Here is a 26,955-nt window from a genome sequence, read left to right as displayed (position 1 = left end):
ATGCTAGATATTGCCATTTGTGTTCCTTAGGCATTGTTTCACGCAATATATTATAGTGAACATTGCTGACTGTGGTTTTCATTTTGAGTACAGCTGTATAGATCTACAAATTTCCCTGACGTCAATTAATAAATATTATTTTAAAATAATTAAAGCCATTTGTCCATGCACTCCTAATCATCATCCACTTTGAACATTGTGATCCATGTCTTGAGCATTGTCCTCTATCACAAGGAAACTTTCATTCACGGATGTCCTGAGAGGCAGCGAGTGATAAGAGGTGGCTGTATTTACTGGCTGGCTGTTATTCTACATGTGCTTGGAATAGGGGGGGGGGGGGGTGAGTTAGGGGGTGGGGTGAGTTAACTGCCTTTGATATCTGACATTTATAAAGATAAAACTGTGGATTGACTAACTGCATTGTGATGATGTACATTGTACTATCTTCTTTATTCAAGCAAAATAATTCATGGCATGAAAAACTTCCATGATTTACATGTAGCTTTAAAGTTAATATTGTGATGGTAGAAACTGCAGCCTCACTATATTTAATCCTATTACTGTTGACATTTAATAGGGGGCATTTTTGTTTGTTTTATCCATTCCATTCTGTCTTTCCTTTCTCATCTCACACAAAGCTTCACTGCTGTTGGGCATTGTCTACCCGCTAGCTTCTGTTTGTGAAAGTTACGTGTAGGACTCCCAGTGATTTGGTTTAATAAAGATGGCCTTGACTGTCACTTACAGAAACTCAAAATTAAATGTGGGAAACCCTCTAGAGTTTTCTTTGGTTAAATGTCACCTGAAACCTTGCAAACTGAAAAAAAAAATTGATATTTTGTTTTTAGATGAAAGTCAGCTTATATTACCGGTACTTCTTGGAAAGCCAACAGTGGAGCTCTAAGACATTTGGAGGCTATTAGAATTCTTCCCAAATATTTTGACTAAAATATATTCAGCTTAAGAATTTTAAGAAATCAAATATACAGTTTTTTCTCTTCCTTTTTTGTTTCCAGGTGTCCTTCTAAAAGGCTGTAAAGCATCAGCCATGGGAATGTCAGAATATTTTCATTGGGTGCCTGTTAGACCAGTACTTTATTCGGTTACCGTGATGATTTTACATCTATTCTAAACATTCCTATCAGCTTTAAACATGTTTATGTATCCTGACTGGCCAATATACAAGTTGTGTGTGAAGCTGAAGTCTTCTACAGTTGGGTTCAGTCTTAAATCTATCACCATTAGCCCAAAGCCTACTTCGAGTAGCTATGCTATACATGTCTTTCCCTTTTATAGGTAGCTTGCTTGGTTGCATAGATAACACATTTGACTACATGTGTATATGCTTTTTATCTTAGGGGAAATTTGTATATGTAATCAAATGTTGATGAGTGAAATTAGGAAATAATTTCACTTGCGTTTTGTCAAAATTCTAAAAATTATTAGAATTTTGGCAAAACGCAAGTGAAATTATTTTCTAATTTCACGAGTATACCATTTGATTACCTTTTAAGATCATGGGTGACAAATTACGTACACAATAATTATTGTGGTCGGTTCCATCTTGTTTACACACGGGCAAAAACCGCTTAAGTACTTTATCCAACTGCTCAGGACAAACCGTCTCAGGGTTTTTCTCAAGGCCATTTTCATCACACCAGTTCTCAAAAATCCTCACCCATTTAATTGCGCTCTTTCGCGTATTTAGGTTTTCTGCAGTGTCCTTTAATGCCGACTAACTTCTTTCATTCATAACATCTTTATTAACCTGGACGCCATCTTGGCACTGAGATAAAGGAAACATTGTTATAGCAATATTAATTTTGTAATTTCACAGGTGAAATTATAAATTAATGCTGAAATTTCACACCAAAATTAAGGAGTTATTTGTCACCCATGATATTAACATTAAAACATTCTCAAATAGGGAAATTATCTGAGGAAGTGCTCATCCTCATGTGACACCGACATATTATCATGTGCGTTCAAGAATACTTCAGACCAATGAGAAACATGGAGATCAAGGACATTATGTTATGCTGTGCTACTGATCAACTTTTTACACTTGCCTAGTTCTGTTGTGTTCATAAATGAAGAATAAAAATTGTTAGTAAATTGAAATGGTTGAAGTTGAACTTGACATGGTTAAACACCTTTGGATAACTTCCTAAAAAAATGTTTGCAAGCTTTGACTTTGTTAGACTGAAGAGTTCAAAAAAAACATTTTAATGGCCCTCTGGCCATCTTTGGAATTTTCTGCACAAATTGGCAGTCCCAAAAATTGTTGTTCAAACATTTAAATTACGAAGAAAAAATTCTCCAAAAATTAAATAATCTTTGGCTGATTTTTTTATGTAAACTAGGCATATGCAAATTCATTTCTTATTGACAGGACTAACCATTTTAGAGAGTTGGCATTGAAACAGCAAGTTGCAGCTGCACTTAATGGCTTATGGTTAATTCCATAAGTTGTTGTTGTACAGAAGTCAGACTCTCTGTTATATTCTGTTTTTGTTCTGTTGGTACTCTTTTTTTGTACCTACCTTAATTTTACATGTAATTAATAGCACTGTAGTGCTAATTGGAGACACTGTAAATCAGTGAAAATTATAAATATACAAACTGAACATAACATAATTATGTTAAAAATCCCAACTGGTGGGAGGCAAACCAGTTGGCTATTTACAAAGCATGGCCTCGGATTTGAAAACAGGGCTACCATGAAACAAGTGCAAGTGGCCAGAGTGGGACTCGGACCAGGGGCCTCCAGATTAACAGTTCGGTGCCCTAACAACTAAGCCACGCCGCCTCCTTAACTTAATTGGGATATGATAGTTTGGAGCATTAGCCATCCAGACTCACTTTGGGGTGGGTGGGGGGGGGGGGGGGGGAGGGGAAGTAATGATACTCTTGTGTACTTCTGCTTTGCATGGTTGTAGGATGGTTAAGACGTGTTGGACATCACACCTGAAGGATGGTGGTTTGTGGTACAGCTAGCCTCTGCAGTAATTTTGTCTCCTTCTACAATAATTTTTGCTCTTCATTGATTGATTGATCTATAAATGGGTATGGAGAACATACTGCTAAGGGTGCCTGATGCTGTGATGGACTACATGTACAATGCTAATTGCAGTGGAAGGTACCTCAATTCTCGGTTTTCACGTGACGTCACCAAATTCTAGAATTCAAAACTGGGAGGCCTACCAAATTTTTACCTTCATTCAAGGAAAGATTACCTAAAGATATGTCTGTTCACAATTTCTTAGCTCGATGTCGTGCTTCCTTTTGAAAATAGAACAGTTTCAATTTCCGAGTTTCCATCGTGCGTGGCATAAGGAGGACGGCTGTGACAGAGCTTTTCCGTATCGTAAAAATGATTCTTCGGATGATTTTCAGCATTCTAAACAATTTAAGTTTGAGGAGAATTATTAATCTAAACATTTGAAAATTCACAAGGGCAAACAAACCTCTTTTCTGGCAAAAGTGAACTCCAGATGTTTCTTCGTATTTCCGGCCGCCATGTTTGTGCCCCTCAGAGGGACACAAACATGGCGTCTCCATACTAAGCTCTATAAATTTATGTGGAACATTTTGTCAAATAACTCGAGTACGGAATGCCGCACAGACCTGACACTTGGACAGATGCCTTATTTATTTATCCTCTATACCATGTCAATTTCTTGACTTCATTCATGGAATGGTTTCGATTTTTTTTTTCAATGGTGTGACAGTGAAAACCGAGAATAGTTTTAGGTGGATTTTGGTACAGAAACTTAGTACAACTCTGGCTGTATGAGTCACTTGTAGCTTGTGTGTGACTTTTTCTTACGTTAGTCCCTCATGTTCCAAGAACTGGTTAACTTACGTATTGTTGTGTACAATGTACACATAGGCCTCAGATCTATAGCCCAGATGGGACCTACACCTTCACTTTAAAAAATAGCAGTCTTACCAAAAAATAAACTCTAATCATTAGCTATACTGTTTATCTTTGTTTGCTACAGGAAAGCAGCAACACATTGAGTCTGTGCTCAAACAAATTGAGAAAGAACGTAAAATCAAGATTAAAAGCAACGAAGTTATTCTCCTGGATGATGACCAACAGAACATAGCTGTGGCCCAGAGCTGTAAAATGAGGACACTTCACATCTCAGGGGATGATAGCCTTGATGCACTGCTTGAACTAAGGTAGATCTATACACCTTGTTCTATTCTGCAACACTGCATGAACATTCCAGATGATTTGCCCAAAGTTTTGCTCTTAAATCTATAGTTTTATACAATAACTTGTAGTAAATGATTTGAAGCTAGCATTCGTAGTAGGCTGTCTGGTGTGATTGTGTGTCATAAGGTATAAGGTTTCTGGATTGTGAACCCAAAGAAAGTAAGTTAACAATTGAAAGAGCCATTTATAAGCCTTTTTGCTTGCTTTTCATCTTTGCTGTGAAAGGTCAATTAAAAGCCATGCATGCAAATTTGACCAAAAAATTGTGTCTGGTTGTTTTAGTGGACATGAGCTGTTTCCTTACTGTAGGAATTGCTCGTTAGAACAGTAATTCTCTAAAAACATAACTTGTCTATCTTCACAAAACATTTAATTGTAAAACAAATATTTACAGGAGGTCTCTCTCTCAAAATTATATGGAAGCAGTATCATCATGTCAGTATTTTGCGAGTTTTTCTGGAGACAAGAAAATGGAAAAATCTTATTAATATATAACGAGTGCATTTTTCTAAAAAATAAAGGAAACCTATTATTTGTGGACGGTTTATACTTGCTGCATTGCCATGGCAACTCACAACAGCACCTATCTCAACAACAAATATAAAAATACATTCCTTCTTTGTTAGTCTTGCACCATGCTAATTTCAGGCACCCAGAAGTATGTGGTTTGTAAAAAACATTTACAAACACCTGTATACTAGAAAACTGTGTTGATGGCCACCTTAAAGGCTTGGCAAGAGACATTAGTCAACAAGGAGAACACTTCACTTCTGATTACCATGTATGGGTCATGGACATTGTTAGTGTTCCTTTGACAACCTCACCAGGAGCCATTATTTGGAGTCAAGTGCATTGGAACTTGACTTCCACACATCTTTGTGCTGTAAAAATCAATCAATCAATCAATCAATCAATCAATCAATCAATCAATCAATCAATCAATCAATCAATCAATCAATCAATCAATCAATCAATCAATCAATCAATCAATCAATCAATCAATCAATCAATCAATCAATCAATCAATCAATCAATCAATCAATCAATTGTATTTTCAAATTTTTGCAAATTGCCCGAGTTGCGCAGTTTTAACGCAAACCTGTCAAAATATCATGGTCGCTAAATAATGGCCACACATGCACCAAACAATAATTATTGTCCTTCTTGGGGCTGTGGTCCACTAATGACAATCACACCAGACAGATACTGATTGCATGTAGTTTTGGCTATTAGCCTTCAGTAAACAAGATGTAAATTTATTTTTGCACTTGTAAGCTAAATGACTAGTTGACATAAACTGGAGAGTATTAAAATTATAAATGTATAAGACAAGGTTATATTATCCAGGAATGTATGACTAATGTTCTTATTATAATTGAAGGGGTGCCTGGAAAAAAGCCCTAAGTGACTTCTGATAAATTGGTAGATTCGCCTTCCAAATTTCCTTGTATTTGCTTGTGAAACAAAAGGAGAATTTGACCTTACATCAAAAGTCACTTATGGCCTTATTTCGCGCACCCCTTCAATTGTACTGCTGCGAGAGTGTAATATAATTTTAAAGTACTTCTCATAATTCTATATACATGTACATGTACTCCATTTTTGGACCTGTGTGATACTATACAGGATTCTCAGATGGCTGTTTTACATCTGCATTGAAATTGTTTCAATCCATGTAGACATTATCATTCCTTAAATTGTGCTGGCCAGTATTTATCATATATGAGGATGAATATATTTTTTTATTCCATTATATGTAAACAACAGAGGAAAGAATGATCAGTTTTTGAATAAAATATGATGTCTCAAAACTATTGCAGTCACTCTCAATACAGTGCTGTAATAGAACAGGACATGTCACTGTTATATACATGTAATATTTAACAACCTCTGGAAGTTTTTGTTACATCAACTACAAAGTTTGCACAATCAGTTATTGACTATAATTTATTCATCTGGATTTGAACCACTGCATTTGTTTTGTAACCGTTATGGTTAATCTAGCTATCCTGTTGCTTGTACCTTATTGCTGAGTGGAGTAATTGAATTCAACAGAAATGAGGAACAAGCAGATTTCATGCAAAAGACTGCACATTGCTTCAGACTAGTTCTGCCTATTTTAGTACTGTATATAACACATGTATGTAATATTTATGTGTTAGGAACACACAGAAGCAAATCTCTCCTTTTAGGGAGGGTACTTTATCGAAAATGAAGCACTTACATGTAATCTTATCCCAGTCGTATGAGGCTTACGTAATATGTTGGACAATTTTAGATGATTGCTTTCTGCGTTCCATGTTAATAACTAAAAGGTTTTGGGCAAGAGAGGTTTAATGACTTTTTTGTTCCAAATACAGTGTATGCCCTATTTTTAGCACAGAGATATGTTACAGTGTATGAAACTTAGTTGTCTGTTTAAGCAATCTAAGCAAAGGAGGTATGGACCCTTGACTGATCTCGTTTGTTCACAACACTACTATACCAATGCTTTGCTTGACTTGGTTCAGTCTCATATACAAAACAAATCCAGTTCAGTTTCAGTTTATTTACACTTGGATGTGGTATTTACATTGTATATAGGAACATAAAGATAAAATAACAAATAAAAGGAGAAAACAAAGAAGTTAATGGCTTTGGTAGAAGTGTACGGTGGTCAGAGGAGCTTAGCTTTCGAGCTAACCACCGCTATATTATAAATGGAAATACTAATAATACTGTGCCAATTGGCAACTATGGGCGATCATATGGAACTGTCACTTTTATGTTAAAATATACATAGTTAAATTACCCTTAAGAGTCAGTCAACCATCGGTGTCTCTTCTGTGTCGGTTGCTCGGATTTTCTTGCACTCCCCCTCCTTCTTCTGCACTTTCTGTGCTCACAAACAACTCATAAATAAGAGTTTTGTTTCTGCGGCCTATCTATCAGCTACAATGTAGTTTATAAAAGTTAATTTTTTTTGTTTTCACTTGAAACAGGTTACTCATTTGATCAGTATGTATAGGCAAATGGAAGATACCTTAATTTAATTTTTTTATCAGGCCTGGTTAGTATAATTTTCATAAATGGCCAAAATAATTAGTTTAGGTAATCAACTGGTAATTTTTTTTTATATTAAGGAATGTTTTAGATATTATGTGATCAATAATCATAAACATTTGCCAGGTTTGGGGCATCTTCACTCTGACAGAGAGAAACATGTACAAGAACCTGTTCCAGAAGACTGGTAGTTATTTTCACAGAGAGGTCTATTACAAGACTTAATGGAATTGCAATGCTCTTTGAAGTTGAAGGTCATGTGACCTCAGTCTTGCTCAAATTCAGTATAGAATATCAGAAATGCAATATCGCCTATATATTGCCTCGATAGCTAAAATGAATACTAAATACACGTTTAATCACGGTAATTGGCGTCTTTCTTCGTCAACTTTTTCTTTTTGTTTGTCTTGTATGCAAGTTGTAGCATTGCCAGAAAAATATATAATTTGAATAATATATTACAAGAGGTTTACTCCCCTTTTTGTATGTCAGTGCCATCCTCGGAGACCCACGGAGAGATAGTGGGAAAAAGAGTGGGTCGGTATCGATACCAAGTATTCAATATCATCCATGTTAGGTTTCCCGAAAAAAATCGATACTCGCGATACCATTACCTTTCAATACTACTCACGTGACCACTCTCAAAGAAAAACAAAGACGTTTATATTGCCCACTGCATTCAAAAAAATTCCTTCCTCAATGAGGTGTAATTTTTGGTAATTCCAAGAATTTTACTGTTTTCTGGTACAAAATTAATACTTTTTCGATTTATTTATGTGCTGTTAATCTGGAGTATCCTATACTAGCAGCTTGCACATTTTTTTCACTCGTTTTAACTTTTTCCCTTCCCTTTTATCTACCCCTGGGCCTCGGAGGATGCTTACTATGTAGTATCAGAAAACAAGTGGAAACGATATTTTTATTTAACAGTTGTATCAGTTTTTCATTCGACAATTTGAAAGCAAACATTGCCTTTTTCTTGACGTTAGAATGTTTTCAACTACACGTAATAGTAAGGAAGATTATTCTTCGACAAAATGGAATGTTAGCCATTAGACAGCAAAACAGGAGTAATTTTCGCTAACACAGTGTAACGATTGAATGACTACAACAGTTATTATGATGAGTGATTTTGCAATAAATACCATTTTAACTCTTGCTTTCCCATACTGTTTTGTTATTTTTGGACTTAAATAAAATAAATAAATAAATAAATAAACAAATAAATAAATATAAATAAATAAATAAATAAATAAAGGTTGTGCTTGTAGGATCATTATCAGTAGCTGGGCACAGCTTGTACAAACGTTTAGATATCACGCAAGTTTTGGAGGTCTGTTGTAAGCTTGTGTGGACCCCAGCTATGAGTCGAGGTAATGTAAGCCCGATTTTTCTTTTCCTTATTATTTTCACTGTCAATGCATTAGGTATACATGCGCACTGCGTGGAATACAGAATACAGTGCTATGAGTCTGTATACATCACGTGAACGGAGACATATACTGAAGGATAAAGACATCGGCGTTTAAGGCTGGTGTAATGACGAGTAATGCTTGATTGCTTATAGTTATGTACACCTAATCCTGGTACAAATGTATACGATCTTTATATTTTGTAGGCATACCCTGACGTAAAAAGTAAAGTAAAGTAATATTTTTAATGTCAATAACACGGAGAGTGCTTGCACAATCTCCCGAGCCAGAGGCTGATGATAAAGTGCTTGACAATAATCCAGATCGAATTGGAATTTGAAAATGTTGATTCTTGAGGAGCAGGGAAAACTGGAGTACCCGGAGAAAATCCAACAACAACAACAACAACAACAACAACAACAACAATTTCTTATAAGAGAAGACTTATTACAATATTAGATACCCACAATTAGAACCTGCGCCACGTTGGTGGGACGCAAGTGCAGTCGTCATTTGATCTGCGTTAGCTGACAGCGGAAGTTTCTTTTCATAGCAGTTTTGAACTTGTCATTCCTAAAAGCGTTCACTAAAGGATTCAAACGTGAATAGGTTTTTTTCTTTCTGGAAACGGCATATTAGAGTCTAAAATTCACGCGTGTGGCCGCTATTTTGAAAGAAAGCCTTTCTTTCTGGCCGCAGACGGTGGCTATATGACGTCACACAGGTGGAGATGCCACGGTCCCCTCCCACATGACTGGTTCGGTTCCCACCGAGGTAAAAGATTTTTCTTTTCATGTTGTGGTTCATTTCCTTATTAGGGTAAACGCCCAGGAAGGTTTTTGTAGTTTCACTAAGATCCACTATGCAGTGAACATACACTACAGAATTAAATCTCCAATCCCTCATTTATGTCCTCAGTACTAGCAGGACGTTCATTATTTGTACCCTTCAGAACAAAATTATACAATGCCAGAAATTTGGTCCATCAGAGGTGGCAAATTTAAAAGTTCATGGCACAGGTCTTGTAATTCGTCTCGTAAAATGTCCGTCGGATTTGGAATGCGAAATCTTTGTTCCACCGTGACATCTGTCTCTGTGTCAAGTTTGAAGAGAAGCTGCCTTTTTAAGTGCTGTCTTGAACGAAATTTGCGTAGTCATAATTTGATTGTGCGTTCCCATGTCACCCATTGATTATGGTGAATAGTCCACATATCACCTCAATATAAACCGTTTGCTGGCCGTCTCCTTTTTGCTACCCCAGTGTTTCAATTGAAAAGCGGAGAACTACCCCCACTTACTACAGTAAGAGGCTTTTATGTGTTTATTGAATACTTACAAAAGTGGGTAAATAGCCGACGATGCTTACACGCACAGTTCGCAGGTACGTTCATCTTAGTTCCTCTTTGTTCACCGTCTGCTGGGTTTGTTCGAAATAATTTACCCGCCATTTCCTAACTAAAGCTTCCTTTTGAAGAAAAAAAAAGAACTGACCACCCGTCAGTTTATTTACGAAAGAAGTTGTCGTGCCTTTAACTTACCAAACCGAGAAATGATCACTCGATTGCAAAAACGTTGACACCTAAAAAGCATAAACCGTGAACGATGAGACCCAATGGCTTTATGGGTATAAGTGTACTAAATTTATTTGCATAATATTCTATTCTCGTGCGACAGTTGACTGGACCAGAATTAGTTGCACGTAGTGAATGATGGAAACTGTCCAAGCTTTCCTTCAAGCGTCCAAGTATGCCAACAAGGGCCAATTTGAGTGATATCGCGATTTGCCTAAGTTCAAATCAGTCAATGAACTTAAGCAATATTTGGTTGAAAAATTATTCGGAAGAATGAAGTCAGCACTGTATTCTTTCTTGCAATGAATGAGAATGGTAAATTATTGATTATGGAAATGAGGTTATTGTTTAAACACTACCCACAAGTCCGTTGGGTCTCATCGTTCACAGTTTATGTTTTTTAGGTGTCAACGTTTTTGCAATCGAGTGTATACGATCACAGTTCTTCTGTTGCACATATGCAGCACATCCATATTCGAGTCCAACCACTATGCAGGATATTTACCCCAGGGGAGGCGAGGTACACCCCTAAAACAACCATATAGGCATGTCCGGTGCCAATTTTTGGTCGGGTATAGATTTTTTTGACCTGGAATTGGGTATAGTTTGCACGAGTAAAATGGGGTTGGAAGGCCTACACAACTCGCAGTTATTTGTTTTCCGCTTTCATCTGGATCTTTGCTATATTTATTGTAACGGTTTAACATGATTTACATTTGGAGGGTTTGCAGGGTCTAAAATAGGGTATTGATGCAAGATTCTGGTCTGAAATAGGGTAAAGGTCTCAAGAAGCGTGCCACACACCCACCCACCCACTCTTCCACACAAATTTTTGGGGAGTAGCCACCCTGCGGATGTTTGTCGCATGAAACTTGTTTAACGGCCTAGCTCCAACGGGACTCCTGTAGCTTGGAGGTAAATCAATCGAACTAGTAATCTGAAGGGTATAGGTTCGATTCCTTTTGGAAAAGCTCAAATTTCGTTTCGCCAAGTACTGTATGCCTAGCCTGTGTCAGTGACTGAAATAGACACAGCGTTCCCATTTATTTACCAGGCGTTAAATATACTATCACATTCGTTGCACTCCGCATGTAACAAATGATACATGGTTGGCAACAGAAAACGACACGGGGGACAGTGAATCCCCATACATACATAGGCCTCTATCAATGATAACGTTGTACGTCTACTTTTACTATAGGGCTAACCTGGACAAAGCTGGCAGCTTTATTGAAATGTAAAGTTGCCGTGTTAAAGTCAGGGTTCACAAAGTAAATATTGTTCATTAACAATTTCCTAGTTTAATGTGCAGAAAGAAGATTTTGCAGTTCCCAATGACTTTCAGTTCAATTTTGCTAAGTAAAAATTAAGGTGTTGTTTGAGGACAGGGTGTGACACAAAAAAACGGATGTGTGATTACACACATTTAACCTCACCTAAATTTCTTGGAGATCTCTAGAACTCGAATCATATTCATCCAGGTATGAAGCTATAGTGTGACCACTTGTCGTGCAATGCAACAAACTTCTGATTACCCAAAAAATTGACTTTTCATCAATTTCTTTACGGATCTTTAATTGTGAGTAGCAAATTTTAAGGCTAGGGGAATGTATCTGCCCCGATACAAAAGGATATGCGACTAAGTTTAGTCAAACAATCGCAACAACAATTCCACCTGTCTTTTTAAACACGGTTGAAATGCAATAACCTCCCGTGACTGTCACAACTGATCTCTAAACATTGGATAAAAATAACTTACATGATATGCTTCGGGAAACTAATAGTAAATTGAAAATAAATATCAAGGGGCAGCCGAGGGGCTGGATCCCTCCTATCATGAAACAGGGCGAAAACAACAGTTATTATAATCAATGCATTTTTGCTAGTTACTATCAACAACAACAGTTTATTTGTATCGGTATTTAGAGAAAGAGTATTGCAAAAAGGCGTGATAAATCACGCTGACAATAATACAGCAATAATAAAACGAAAGAGGTCAATTAATTAATTAATTAACGATTAGGTTGTTTTCTGAAAAAGCTAGAATTGAACTGTTAATTGCTACGATCAAATAACTTTTTCCGTTTACACAAATGTAACTTGCTGGTAATTGAAAGAAGTGAAATTGCTTTGCTAGTGGTATTAGTTTCTAAGCAAGCTTAGATTTCTTATCTACCCCTCACTGTTGCTATCTTTTTTCTCTTCTGATCTATACATATTTCCTTTACTTATTTTTTTACTCTCGCGACCAGCGTTACAGTAAATTTGGCTACTGCATCAACACTTTGAGAATCGGAGCGATAGATTTGTTAACAGAGGGATGCACAATCGCGTTTACGGGAAATGGCAAACGCGAAATTCGCGTTGACGTTTTCTTGATAAGATGAGTACATGGATGCAAATAAAGCACGCACTTTCATTCTAACGTAGAAGGAAGAGCGGCAAATAAGGAATAAACATGGTCACGTGGTCATTTCTGCCGTTTGCCGTAAACGGAATTCTAAATCTCTCTATTGTCTTGTGCTACGTACAATACGGAAAATATTTATTTAGGTTTATCTAATAAGATGAGCAAGTTTAAATGGAGCCTTGACTGACACTAATTTCATAGGAAATTTTATTAATAGTAACCCTATAATACACAGAAACGTTCGAAGAATATTTAGAGTTCAATTTATTTATAGTATTAATAGCCCTCATATTATTAGGCAGCCTATCAAATGTGTGGGCACCGCTGTATCTGAAGCTTCCCTGCTATTTCGATGCTTTTTTTAAGAGGCAGACGATTTCTAGTACTGCGTTCCTGTTCTTTTGCTTGCAGCTGGCTAGATTGTTTATCACCAGTGGCGGTCCATTTACTCACTTCATCCCACATCAGTTTGGTGATGCTAAAGCTAAGCCACATTTATCTATGTTCACCATCAATTTAAATCCACTTTGTAATTCACCGTTCAATGCTGGTATTCCCTTTAGAAGAAGAACATTTTGGACTGAAGAGGAGAACTACACGAAACAAGCTATTTGTCCCAAATTATGAGGCAAAACTGGCTACAAACTACTGTTTCTCAAGTCAAATCGAACAAGCCTGTCCACAGGAGCCTTGCTGCTGTGTAGGTCCTGAAAAATTAGTTGTCAACGGTATGGACTTAAGTACCTTTTTACTATTATGAACGTAGGGCGCACGTACTGATGACTTAGGGAGGCTCGCAAAAAATTTTCTGACATTGGGTTGGATCTTTTTAAATCAATATTTCGCATGGAAGGCTTGCTTCAATTTCCATAATACTCCATCTTTTCAACATATGATCAAATTGTATGTTTTGTTGGTTTCGAAGCAACAGCTGTTACCATAAGAACGGCGACGCAAAGCACTTCTTTATAAATACGTCATTCAAGCCTTGCAATAAAACATCTTATGATACCAACAACAACATCTGTAGCAAGAATAGTCTTTAACTTCTGCGCTTGACTGATTCCCGCCGGAAAATCAAAATCCTTATAGTATGCTGTAAACAGTAGACTAATAAGATTTTTTTTGTAAGACGTGAAAGATAAACCCGTGAGTGGACACAACCGTGGGGTACATGTAAATATTTATTACGTAAGAATATCAGTGAAATAGACCAGAAAACAACAAAAAAGAAAACAAAACTAAACAAAATCCATTTTCAGAGATAGAGAACAGCGGCTGAAACTAGACCGAGTTGCAACCTTCTAATCCAACGCCCGAGATGGTTCTTAGGACTGAAACTTGCTCGAACATCTAAACGAATTATTATTATGACGCCTCACAATTTTAATTGAAAATCTGTAAGTGCATTTTTTAAAACTATTTTGATTTACGCAAACTACGAGCTTTTCGACTTCTTTTAGCCTTTTTAAAACACAAATAACAAGGAACCAGCCCATAAAAAATGATTTTTTTTATTTACTTGAAAACGCTCTGAAAGATTTTTTTTAATTTCGCCCACAAGTTTTCTAGGTTGGGTAGTTTAAATTCCGGAAGTTTCGTTGTAAAGTGTCCGACTAGATTTCGAGATAATCGACGTAATTTAAAAAGAAGTGCTTTATTTCACCATTGCTACGATAACAGCTGTTGCTTGGAAAGCAACAAAAACGTAAACTTTGATCATAGGTTGAAAAGGTGGTGTAGTATGATGGAAATCGAAGCAAGCCTTCCATGCCAAATATTGATTTGAAAAGATCCAAGCCAATGCCAGAACCGCTGTTGTGACCCTCCTAAATAAGGCTTCAAAATTTTGTAATATTTGTTATTATATTCTCGATGTATTGAAAGTCTAGTTCTGGTCCCTTCGCGGCATGATTAGTAAAAATATGCGGTCAGGTAATCTATTTAACTGACAATTTACGTCTTGCAGAAACTAATCAAATAACTGGTATGTAAGTGTATTTCACAGTGAAGTTTAGTTAGCTTAGAGGTATCATGCACCAAAACCGAGTCTAATAATATGCCATTAACGGCAAATAACGACAAGTGAGTCTCCTGGCGTAGAATGTGGGACGTGTCAGTTCTGAAAACCGGAACCAGAGCAGCAATTTGGTAAGAGTGTGGAAAATATGTGTTTCGTACGTGAGTGCTTTAGCAGTCGTTAGTGAGGAGAAGTGTTACTGAAGGGCAAAGTAACGGCTGCGTAGGACACATCATTCAAGAAATTAAATTTCTTTACTAAGTGTACGTATTGCCTAACTGGCCTTGCTTAACGAAAGAAAAAAAAACTTTGTTAAAAGATGTTCCTCGATCTTATTTCCCCACATTATTAGTAGGGAAAAAAGGCAGCGGCTTAATCAAATAAGCATTTCAGAAACAGCATATGGTAAGAGCGTTTTGTAGCTTTCCAGTTTTAAGAAGGGGGCAAAATAAATTCCCGGGGCAAGGGGAAATGTATGCTGGCAAAGTTTTTTCTTGACTCGATTATTCAGCGTCTGTAACAGAGTAGTTCTAAATGGAATACATCTACTAAACAAACAAAAAATCACACTATTAACCCATGCCATGTGATTGACGTACATGTTTAACCTGGCAGTTCTAGTTTTGTTCAAGGTTTCTTTGAAAATTACAATGCTTTACGTCACTACGTTGGACTATAGTGCAAGAAAACCCTAAGGGCAAAGAAAACCAGAACAAAACAAATGGATTATTCTGACTTTTGCTCTTGTACACACGGGAAGTACAAGAAAGGAAAAATTAATGTCAATTTAATAAAACAATCAGCCAAAAAATTCGCGACCATTTCATTTCTCTCCAGTAGACCAATCACAGAAACTTCCGCCCTGCCAATTCATTCATCCTTTTTTTCAATGTTTTTTCAGACTTCTTTTAAAAGCTGTCGTGTACTAAAGTAATACATTTCCTTTTTGCTTGGAGATGGGATTACCACTTATTTTCTGTGCTAAATGTTCTTTCTCAGTTTTCTACTGGACCACTTTTTCTTTGTACAATACCAGGCTACTACACAACTTTGGTTTTAAACACTTTAGTTACTACCACTTCTTTCGGAGATGGACAACTTAACAGCCAAACATTAAACAAAGATACTGTCTTTCACAAAACAACAACAACCACAACATTTGGAAAAGAGAAAACTTACATTTTTCAAGCATCAATCCTGCACTTTCCTTTTTTGCGTCCAAATTCAAGTGGATGTCGTCACCAATTAGTACAAAAGGAGCCCAGTACTTCACAGCACAAAACTGCTCTGATTCTCGTAGATACTTCATAGCCTGGTGAAGAGCTACACTGGCACTTTTGCCATCTCCAAGATGTTGGTAGAAACACTTCATGAACTCCAAAGTTGCCTGGTCTGAAATTGCCCAAAGTGAAGCCAGAACAGAACGAGCCCCAGCGGCCAAGAAAGCCCGGGCAATTCCGACGACACCCTCAGACTTGATCTCTCCTCTGCCACTATGGCAGCAACTAAGCACAACCAGTTTTGCTCGCATCTTAACAGCTTGGACATCTGACATCGTCAAGATGTAGTCCTCTTCTTTAGGACCCTTCTTCCTTGCTCCGGATCTTGAACTTCCTTCGTAATGTTCTTCCCATCCAGGATTTGGCGCCAAAGCAATTTCTCCCGTTTCCCTTCGTCCATGAGCTGCAATATGAACCAAAGTAGCTGAAGCAATTCGTTTTAACACCTCGTCTTTGGCTGCCTCTTTTCCTGTTAGTGGTGGACTCTTTAGGATTTCCCCTATCATCTCTGCTTCCTCTTTGGCACATGGCAGCTCGTCTAATTTTCGGTTTTTGACATCCCCCAGATATGGATCTCCGACAAGCAGTGCCTCCTGCACACTTTTGCAGTCCTCAGGGCGATCTGTGATCAGTCTTAAACTGGTCAACGAGGGTACAGTGCGGATGTGGATAGATGTGCTCAGAGCAGAGAATGGAGCCAGGCAAAGAGGACCATCAGGCACAATGATCAATTCGTTACCTGGACACAAGTCTGCAATGGGGCCAAGAATTGCATCATGTAATGGTTGTAACGCATTGATGGTCCATTGTGAGGACACACCTTGTTTCTCTTCATCATCTTCATCATTGTCATCAACAGCACCACCATCTAGCTCATCCAGTGAACGATTTTCACATTTAACACGGACACCAACTCCAATTTCCTCTAAAGTAGTATTCAACAAGACACTCACTGCATCTTCGTGCTCTTCTCCTTGTTCCAATTCCTTTTCTCGAAACTCAACCTTGCTTCCCTTGCTGATAACCCAGAAATTGATTTTGTTGCACTTGTGACCCAAGAAAACCGTTTTCGTAGATAACTTGTTTGAGATGTAAGAAATTGTTTCCCTAGGTTCAAGTGACGCTGACGGAGATTCTGTCAAACCATACTGTGTTTTTAGGATGTCAACCAATGCCTGTGCTCGACCTGCCTCAGCAGCACACAAAGCCTCATCTATTCTTCCCAGCTTCAATAGGCTTTGCCAAAGATTACTGTAAGCAGCACGATGAAGGTCTCGAAAACTTATTTTTAAGGCATCTTCAAGAGTAACAGAAGCTCTGACAACATCAAGTATAGATACACTAGCTTGATAACATTCGCAAGCTTCCTGTGACTTTCCCAGAGTTTGAAAAATGCTGCCGAGGGTAAGGTAGGCCGCCCCTTCACCGGTTCTATCGCCTACTTCTTTTGCTATTTTTAGATGCTTTTCATGGTACTCTGTGGCCTTTTGGACGTTTCCCAGGCGCAAATAAGTGGCACAAAGGTTGCCATAGGCCGTTCCTTCTCCGGATCTATTGCCTACTTGTTTTGCAATTTTCAGATGCTTTTCATGGTACTCTATGGCCTTTTGGTAGTTGCCCAGGCTCCGATAAGTGTTGCCGAGATTGCCATAGGCCGTTCCCTCTCCGGATATATCGCCTACTTCTTTTGCTATTTCCAGATGCTTTTCATGGTTTTCTATGGCCTCTTGGAAGTTGCCCAGGCTATGATAAGCGTTGCCGAGGTTGCAATAGGCCCTTTCTTCTCCGGATCTATCGCCTACTTTTTTTGCTATTTTGCGATCCTTTTTATGGTACTCTATGGCTTTTTGGAAGTTGCCCAGGCTCTGATAAGCATTGCCAAGGTTGCCGCAGGCCGTTCCTTCTCCGGACCTATCCCCTACTTCTTTTGCTATTTTCAGATCCTTTTCATGGTACTCTTTGGCCTGTCCCAAGTTGCCCACGCTCTGATAAGCATTGCCAAGGTTGCCATAGGCCCCTCCTTCTGTGGATCTATCGCCTGCTTCTCTTGCTATTTCCAGATGCTTTTCATGGTACTCTTTCGCCTTTTCCAAGTTGCCCAGTGTTCGATAAGCATTGCCAAGGTTGGCATAGGCTGTTCCTTCTCCGGATCTATCGCCTACTTCTTTTGCTATTTTCAGATGCTTTTCATGGTACTCTTTGCCCTTTTCCAAGTAGCCCAGTCTCCGATAAGTGTAGCCAAGGTTGCCATAGGCCGTTCCTTCCGCAGGTCTATCGCCTACTTCTTTTGCTATTTTCAGATACTTTTCATGGTACTCTTTGGCCTTTTGGAAGTTGCCCAGGCTCTGATAAGCGTTGCTAAGGTTGCCATAGGCCGTTCCTTCTCTGGACCTGTCGCCTACTACTCTAGCTATTTTTAAATGCGCTTCATGGTACTCTATGGCCTTTTGGAAGTTGCCCAGGTTCCGATAAGCGTTGCCAAGGTTGCCATAGGCCGTTCCTTCTCCGGATCTATCACCTACTTCTTTTGCTATTTTCAGATGCTTTTCATGGCATTCTTTGGCCTTTTGGAAGTTGCCCAGCCTCTGATAAGCGTTGCCAAGGTTGCCATAGGCCGTTCCTTCTCCGTACCTATCACGTACTTCTTTTGCTATTTTCAGATCCTTTTCATGGTACTCTATGGCCTTTTGGAAGTTGCCCAGGCTGTGATAAGCGTTGCCAAGGTTGCAATAGGCCCTTCCTTGTCCGGATGTATCGGCTACTTCTTTCGCTATTTTCAGATTCTTTTCATGGTACTCTATGGCCTTTTGAAAGTTGCCCAGGCTGTCATAAGCGATTCCAAGGTTGCCATAAGACGTTCCTTCTCCAGGTCTATCGCCCACTTCTTTTGCTATTTTCAGATGCTTTTCATGGTACTCTTTGGCCTCTTGGAAGTTTCCCAGCCTCTGATAAGCGTTGCCAAGGTTGCCATAGGCCATTCCTTCTCCCGATCTATCGCCTTCTTCTTTTGCTATTTTCAGATCCTTTTCATGGTACTCTTTGGCCGTTTGGAAGTTGCCCAGTCTCTCATGAGCGTTGCCAAGGTTGCCATAGGCCATACCTTCTCCGGATCTATCGCCTTCTTGTTTTGCTATTTTCAGATGCTTTTCGTGGTACTCTTTGGCCTTTTGGAAGTTGCCCAGGCTCTGATAAGCATGGCCAAGGTTGCTATAGGCCGTTCCTTCTCCGGACCTATCACCTACTTCTTTTGCTATTTTCAGATGCTTTTCATGGTACTCTATAGCCTTTTGGATGTTGCCTAGGCTCTGGTAAGCGTTGCCGAGGTTGTTATAGGCCTTTTCTTCTTTGGATTTATCGCCTACTTCTTTTGCTATTTTCAGATGCTTTTCGTGGTACTCTATGGCCTTTTGGAAGTTGCCCAGGCTCTGATAAGCGTTGCCAAGGTTGCTATAGGCTGTTCCTTCTTCGGATCTATCGTCTACAGAATCTTTTTTCCCCATCATTTCGAATTCTGTAGAAATTTACATATAGGAATGAATGAATACATTTTAAAGCCTTTTCATACGGGCACTTCATGACTGTTTGTGTGTGCTTATCATGGAAATCACAAAATGTAACTCGAAAGAGGAGCAAATGATGTCCATTGTTTGAATATAAAAGATTTCTAAAGTTGATCCGAGTCCAGTAACATTCAGATAGACTGTTATATTTTGAAAGTATTTCTTGATAAGTTGAGAAGTCTCGCTTGAAATGTTTTAGTAATGTAGGCTGTGGCAGTCTATATACACTTAATGTACAGGAAATGAAAACTTGGAGTATGCAGATGGGGTCTATACCGTAAAATACCCCTTTAAAAATTTAGAAATCGCAGATATTATAATGTCCAGAAAGTTCCCAGTAAGAAACTGGTTTCATTTACTTCCCCGGAAAGACCTCTTTATGGTAAGTACCAGGAATTATGGAGTACTTTTAAGAGCAATGTGATCTAGTGGTGGTAGAAGTGTTCAGGTCAATATCGCTCATATTTTGATAAAGCTTACAGTCTATAGATAGTTTTCACAATTACTACTTCCTTTGGTGAAATATGGTGAAAATAGACGGCGTTTTGTAAAAATTTGGAAGGCTCATGTATCAAATTTGAATAAGTGACGCATTTGAAGATAACATTTGGTTTTCTAAGTGTGTTTGTTTTGATCAAGTGCAAAGTAAAAGTGTTTTGATGAAGTGTGGTTTTCTAAGTGTATTTGTTTTGATCAAGTGCAAATTGAAATAGGTAAACAAGAAGCTTCGGCTTAGGTCAGCTTTCAACTTCAAGAGTCGATATCCCATCTTTACAATCATCGCCCCAGTCTCCGACACTCTCACATATATTGACGAAAGAAATGTATGTAGTTCCTAACACGGGAGACTGGACATTTCTATGGAAATCTTTCCGAAAAAGACGCATTAACGGGAAAAGATTCAAAATACTCAAGGGAAACAATTTTTTTTCTTAAAAATCTTAATGCTGTAATGTAAAGAAAAGGTGGTAGCTTTATACCGTCAATAAACTAGAGAAATTTCGATGGGAACTCTGAAATCTCGTTGGCGGTGTTCGAAACTGACATGCAAATATCAAAACTTTATCCAAGTTTCAAAAATACCAGTCACGCGTAACGCAGATTGTTTGTAAGTATTCACTAAGACACCCTGTATAACGAGTCTTGAAACGGTTTAATTTCCAATGTCAGCTTAAATTTCCTAAATGTACGAGCTATCCTGAGTTTTCCTCTTCTTTCCTCTGCTCTTCTCTCTGGCTGTAGAGCTGCCTGTCTTGTGGGCCTGAATATCCCCGCATTAGCGTTGAGAACTATAGAGGAAGCATGAACAACTGAGCCACACATAAGTTGCATTGGATAAAGACACTGCAGTAGCGTGTTGAGAAAGCTCCTCCCTTATCGTACCCTTATACCTGTCACAACTCCGAATCTCCCTAAATATAGTTCCTGACAGTAGGCCGAATGGCTACAATACACGTTTCTCCTCCTCAGTTTAATGATCACTACATCGCCAATAGCCAAGGTAAGGTGCTTGGCCCTCTGTCAAGGATCCGTATGTGGGTCACGTAAGATGATGCTGGGAGGAACATCATGGAATAAGGGGTGAGCATTGGTAGTATCACATCATCCTCTACGTAGCTTAAAGGCCAGTTTTCAGGGCTATTTCCACATCAAGGTGCAATTTCTTTAACAAACGCATCCCAATGGTCTTCTCAATAGCGCTTTTGTTTAACCCAACGATCCTCTCCTACTGCTTGTCCAACCAAGTGGTACGCCTGAGGTTGAAAGGACAGGTGATTTTGTTTTCAGCAAGGAGCTGGTTCAACTTCTCTTCACACACACCTTTCCTGAAGCACCATGTAGTTCCAGCAGGTATTGATCCATGGTTCACATACACCTTATCTGGTCTTCCTTTCATGGCAGTCATCATCCTCAGTCTCAAAATGAATTCTTGGGGTTTCAATGAACGAAGCAGGGAACTACTATAAAGCTCAATGAATGCTCTGCTTTCGACTTTCCATCCCATATATCCTGTATTTGAGCGGCCCCCTTTTTGTGGATCAGATCAACTTTGTGTGCATTAGACCACGTAAATACCCCACATTCCCAGAAATGCAACCGTCCAATTGGCTTTGTTACCCGTTCTTTCAGAAGTATGGTTTAGCTGGCACTCGGTTGTCATTCGTTCATTTCATCGTATCGTGAATCCGCACGACTAACTGTATGGTTATTATGTTGGTCATTCAGTGGTCTATGTGGTCTCACTTTTTAAGCCTGGTTTACACGTACCACGCAAGCATAACCACAAGAAACCTACGCGTAAACCGGTGCGACGCAACATAAGTGCCTTGCCTCGTACGTGAACACCAGGCTTTAGGTCGCTCCGTCTGTTCGTTGCTACCATACTTCCGTTCAATTGTCATTCCCACCGGTGTCTTGGATTGCATGGGCATGATCTTGTAAACTTAAATTTATTTTAAAAATCTGTATTGAAACATATAAAGACAGATATTCTTGTTTCAATACTTATGGCTGTCATGCTACTGAGAAAGACTTCTTCTCTGTCTATTGATCTGACCCACAAAAATCATAGCATTATGACTGGCTCGCTTTGTTTATTTTCACAGGCGTGGGAACCAACTTGCTCTTCTCACATTTGTTGTAGTCAAACTCACTCCACTATGGAAGGCGGAAACGTTTTCACAGCTCATCATACACCAACTTCTGGATGTGCAGTTGTGTCTGGGAGGTATGTGGAATGAATCCCTGTGCTAATAAAGAGCGGCAAGGCTGCGCGACTCCCTCACCCATGTTTCAGCATTTTGAAATTTTGCTCGCACGATTGTGCCCTTCAGAGAATGTTTCCTTTTGTATTTTACTGGGTGAATCTGTATAATTCTGTTAGTAGAGGCTGCTGTGACTACAGTTGTTCATGAGCACTTGTTTTAGGTGAGGCACTGATTTCGTAGTATGTTCTCGTCAAATAGTGTCTAAGAAGAGTTAGCTCGGAGAAGTCTAAGAACCTCTCCTTTGATGAACCCTCTTTTAACTACATATTGGTGCCATAAAGAGAAGAAAGTGTACCGAAAGGTCTCAATCGGTTTAAAATGGGTGCGTACATTGAGCACCAATTCCTCTCTAAATCTCTCACGTTGGTGTCAAAGGAGTTTGTTTCTCTTTCAGATATTTCAGCCGTGAATTTGATAGTGGAATGGTGCTTATTAGGTTGTTCAATGAACTATAGAATTTCCTTTCTGGTTGTGTTCCAGAAGGAAAAAATGTCATCAATATAGCTTTTTCAAACAAGTAGTTTTAGACCGCTTTGGATTACGATTTTTGTTTCAACATTTGTCATGAAGATATTGGCGAAGGCGGCTGCCATTTTTCGTAATCATAGCAGTTAAAATAAGTCAGAGCGGAGTTGTTGTTTTATAGAAGGCGTTATAAGCCTTACACAATATGTGAATATTCCCTCCTCTTGTGGCATATTCGTGTATAGACTCGTTGAGTCCATTAAAACAAGGGTTGTGTCTTCTAGAAATATTGCTTGTTGAAGAGGTTTATATCTGTCAACCGGTGCTAAAAAGATTCAACACCAGTTTTCTATCTAAAGCAAAACTTCATCAATGCTGCCTTAACAGAATAGTCTGCAGAAAGTAACCTTTATAAGTATGACGAAAGAAAAGCCCGGTCGAACTAAATATTGGTGGTGGAATGAAGTGCTAGATTAATTGGTATAAATTTATTACAGTCTGCGGTTAAAAGAAATTGCGGAAGTGTCAAGACGTCTTAACATTTAAACACAGGGAAATATAAAAAGAACAAGCTTTTTAAACTTGTAATTAATGAGAATGATGTATTATTCAGTATTGACATAGGCAAACTCGGAAAAAGAAATTTCCAGTCGAACCTAAGAACTCATGATTACTAGTTAGGATGCTCTACCACTGAGCTAAAGGAGACTCGTGGGAGCTAAGGCCATTAAACTAGGTTCATGGGACAAATGCCCTGCATACCGCTGGGATTGGAATGTGAAATGAAATGAAATGAAATGAAAGTGATGTAATATTTTAATTCCTTCCGATTACTAGTTCGGATGCTCTACCATTTAGCTACAGGATACTCGTAGGAGCTATGGCCATTAGACTAGGTTTAATGATAGGAGCACTTGGAATTTCTTTTTCCGAGTTCGCCTGTATTATTACTGAGTAATACATCATTCTTATTTGTTCACCAGGCTTAAAATATTACATCACGTTTCCTTTCATTTCGCATATGCCACTTATTGACATTCCAATCCTAGCAGTATGCAGGATGTTTGTCCCATGAGCCTAGTTTAATGGCCTTAGCTCCCACGAGTCTCCTATAGCTCAGGGGTAGAGCATAAGAACTAGTAATAGAAAGGTCTTAGGTTCGAATCCTGATTGGAGCACTCGGAATTTCTTTTTCCGAGTTTGCCTGTGTCATTACTGAATAATTATTACATTATTCTCATTTGCTCGCCAGGCTTAAAAATATATTACCTCACATTTCCTTTTAACTTGCAATTAATTGGCATAAAAATTGTGGGGAATCCTTTTCGTGTATAAGCCCAACAAAACTCACCGTTAGAATATCTAGTCTGAGGCCTTGTTCAAACGTCGAGGTTTCCATGAGACGAACCAAACCGAGCGGATTAAGTTCATGATAAGTTCGACATTTGTCTCAGGTAAGTTCGTCTAAATGAGTTTGGATCAACCAACACGCTCCGTACGTCAGCTTCAGACAGATAGAACGTGTAAGGATCGTGTCGGAGAGAAACGTCGATCTTCACATGACACGAACCATAATATATATATTTAGCCAAGCCTAAAAGCGGAGCTCCAATTTTTTTCATAGCATTTATAGAAATCTGCTTATCGTATGAACGTAGTAACCTTACCAGTTCCTCATCCTTTCTGCAGTTATATATACTTTTAGTGCATATGCAGCAAACTGCCCATAAAAAATAATTGTGCCCTCTGCATTAAAATGCTGATTTGTCGCAATCTCGTCCCCAGAGCCTCCGCGCGTGGGTACCAAGATTGCTAGTACCCAGATTCTTCGTACACACGCCCAAACTTCAATTTCATAAACAAATATGGCGGACGAATTGGAGAATTTAGTTGTCTTGCTTTGTTCTAGAGATTTCGATAAAAATAGCTGTGTTTAGACGTCTTCCTGTATTAGGATGGTGCATCTAATCAGCGTGGTGGATCAAGGATCCTTTTAAGCGCTAGGAAACTTAGGAGAAGTTTTCAAATTTGTAGGCGATCGAAGTTTTCCTAGTCGCCTCATCTTATTTTTCCTGCGTGACTGTGTGAAAAATGTTCCGTTCTACAGCAGATCTGTTGGGTTGAAGGAAATTTTTTAGTGTGATAAATGTGAAAAGTAGAAGGGGTTTTGCTGTGTCGGCGAAAGGCAAAAGGTCCGACGGCTCTGTCAATCTAGGAGGTAAGGACTAACTTCAAATATTTGTCAGTTTATGCACAATGGATGCACACGCACCTTTGTACTAGGGGGAGCAATTTTCTAAAAGAAACCTTTGATGTTTAATCAATATAATGTTAAAATTGCAAGTTAATACGGACAATAGTAGGCCAGTGTCGTTATATGAATTCATGTGGTCGGCTATATTACATAATATGCACAATACTAAGAGATCGTTTCAAAATGCGGACCAATTAAAATCGAGTCATTAATCATGGGGATTTTCAAAATATTTTAAATTTCATCGTTTTGTAGTCAAATTGAGTGATTTTTTTTGTTGATGTTTAGATTCTATTTGAGAGAGATGCACATTGGAGAATACAGGATAAATGTTTCAAGTCGAGTTAAGCTTTGTGTCATTTTTCTATTTTCTTTAAAATACTGTACTTGTAGCTGATTAATTCAATAAATTAGATTAAAAAGCTCATTTTAAAAATTTGTTTTTCCCAGGTTGATAGCTATTCTTGTACACATAGAGTTGTTTATTTTGGTTTTTGTAGAATCTCAAAACTAGGTGCTCAGTTCCATCAGCCTTGATATTGATTTACTAGAGAGTCAAGATGCCTTTTTGCGAGGGAATAATCCAGACAATAGGAGGATTTGTTTAAGCGAAAAAAAAAATGTAGTGGTTAGGTGCACTTTAACTAAATCTACATGTACATGTAAGAATGCAGTATAACTTTCCAATTTAAGAGTACAGAATAAAAATGACATCAGATGTAACGCACGCGCTTTCTCAACGAAATAAAAATAGCCAATTCCGCTCGTACTTTTTCCATGTTATTGTAAAAAATAAATCGACGGCAGTTTTCTATGGTCTATACTCTTATAGACCATAAAATGTCCAAAACTTAGCAGTGAAACCACTCGCCTGCGGCTCGTGGTTCCACTTGAGTTTTAAACATTTTTTGACGTCATTTTATGGTCTGTAAGAGTATAGACCATTATAGAAAACTGCCGTCGATTTGTTAATTAGAGAGTGCATATTTTGTTGACCGCGATCCTAGGTTCTCCCTCCTTTACAATGTTGGTGATGATATCATCTGCCCCTACAAATTCTGCAGGGGGTGCCAGATTCAATTGACCCAAGATCCTTTCATTCATGGCAATCAAGGTTGGTTGTCCCATACAATCTTGACTCCAATCTGTGTAAGGAGTACGTTCTTTCTATGTAATTGTTGAACGCAATAAGTTTCGTAAGTCTAATAATATTTATTCAACAGGAAAAAAATTGTTTTTGCAGTCCCTAGTGCCATTTGTTACCTGGTTTTAAAGTAAGTAAATTGTTTGACATGAAATCAAATAACACTTGGGTAATTAAATCCTCCACTGTCCCTGTCAAAATCTTTACCAAAAAAACCCAACAGGCAGTTATGGGGTCAGTTATCCCCAGCAGTTTTTTTACAGGTTGCTACATGAGAGTTCACTCAAGGAGTAAAGTAAAGAAATAACACAATAATTAAGGGACAATGAAATTTTGTGCTGTGCAGTACTGATTATATAACTGGGAAATCAGATAATAATTATCTCTGGAGTGTAAATGTCTGTGAGGGAAGGAAACCACTTAAATTTCCCATTGCCCTAGTGACTACATTTGGTCCATCAGTGATCAAAATCCTGGTGTAATGGGTTAATGAATCCTGCAAAGTCAAAGAGTTTTACTTTACCTTGCATGGACCACATTTCCTTACTGAGGTAATACTGAGAAGAAAATTAAGCGGTTTTCTTCACCACAAAAATTTCCCCTGCAGATTTCATTCTCTGGTTTCTCAATTTAAGTACAGGCCTTGCTTCAACCTATTAACCTTTTGTCCTTACAAGCAAAATCCCAATTGAAGAAGTCATTAGACTGCTAAACATTACACTGCTGCAGCCTCAGACATCACTCCAGCTTATGGATAGCACCTCATCTGAGAAGTCCCATTCATTTTTATACAGCAAGATTAAC

The 26,955-nt window shown here is 38.4% G+C and overlaps 2 protein-coding genes across 12 annotated transcripts in view; one reads left to right on the top strand and one right to left on the bottom strand.

Moving 5' to 3' along the window:
* Positions 1-26,955, top strand: part of LOC146488171 (uncharacterized) — a 286,546-nt gene that overhangs the window by 1,260 nt on the left and 258,331 nt on the right. For 2 of the 5 annotated variants that reach the window (XM_085122193.1, XM_085122200.1), the window contains exon 2: positions 4,005-4,188. In XM_085122193.1, coding sequence (XP_084978319.1) covers positions 4,005-4,188 — 184 coding nt within the window. Of the gene's footprint in view, positions 1-4,004; positions 4,189-7,393; positions 8,426-26,955 lie in introns of those variants that run through there. The other 3 variants (XR_014867039.1, XR_014867036.1, XM_085122183.1) reach the window with 3 other exon arrangements.
* LOC146488159 (uncharacterized) overlaps positions 12,847-26,955 on the bottom strand; it is a 538,028-nt gene continuing 523,919 nt past the window's right edge. For all 7 annotated transcript variants that reach the window (XM_085121821.1, XM_085121804.1, XM_085121849.1 and 4 more), the window contains 2 exons: positions 15,860-19,471; positions 12,847-13,367 (listed from right to left, as the gene is read on the bottom strand). In XM_085121821.1, coding sequence (XP_084977947.1) covers positions 13,366-13,367; positions 15,860-19,471 — 3,614 coding nt within the window. In that variant the 3' untranslated portion in view covers positions 12,847-13,365. The remainder of the gene's footprint in view (positions 13,368-15,859; positions 19,472-26,955) is intronic.

This window comes from Pavona decussata, unplaced genomic scaffold (genome assembly GCF_977016875.1).
Source record: "Pavona decussata unplaced genomic scaffold, jaPavDecu1.1 SCAFFOLD_11, whole genome shotgun sequence".
Lineage (NCBI taxonomy): Eukaryota > Metazoa > Cnidaria > Anthozoa > Scleractinia > Agariciidae > Pavona > Pavona decussata.
The sequence above is the reverse complement of the archived record's forward strand: the minus strand, read 5'-3'. Positions and strand labels throughout refer to the sequence as shown.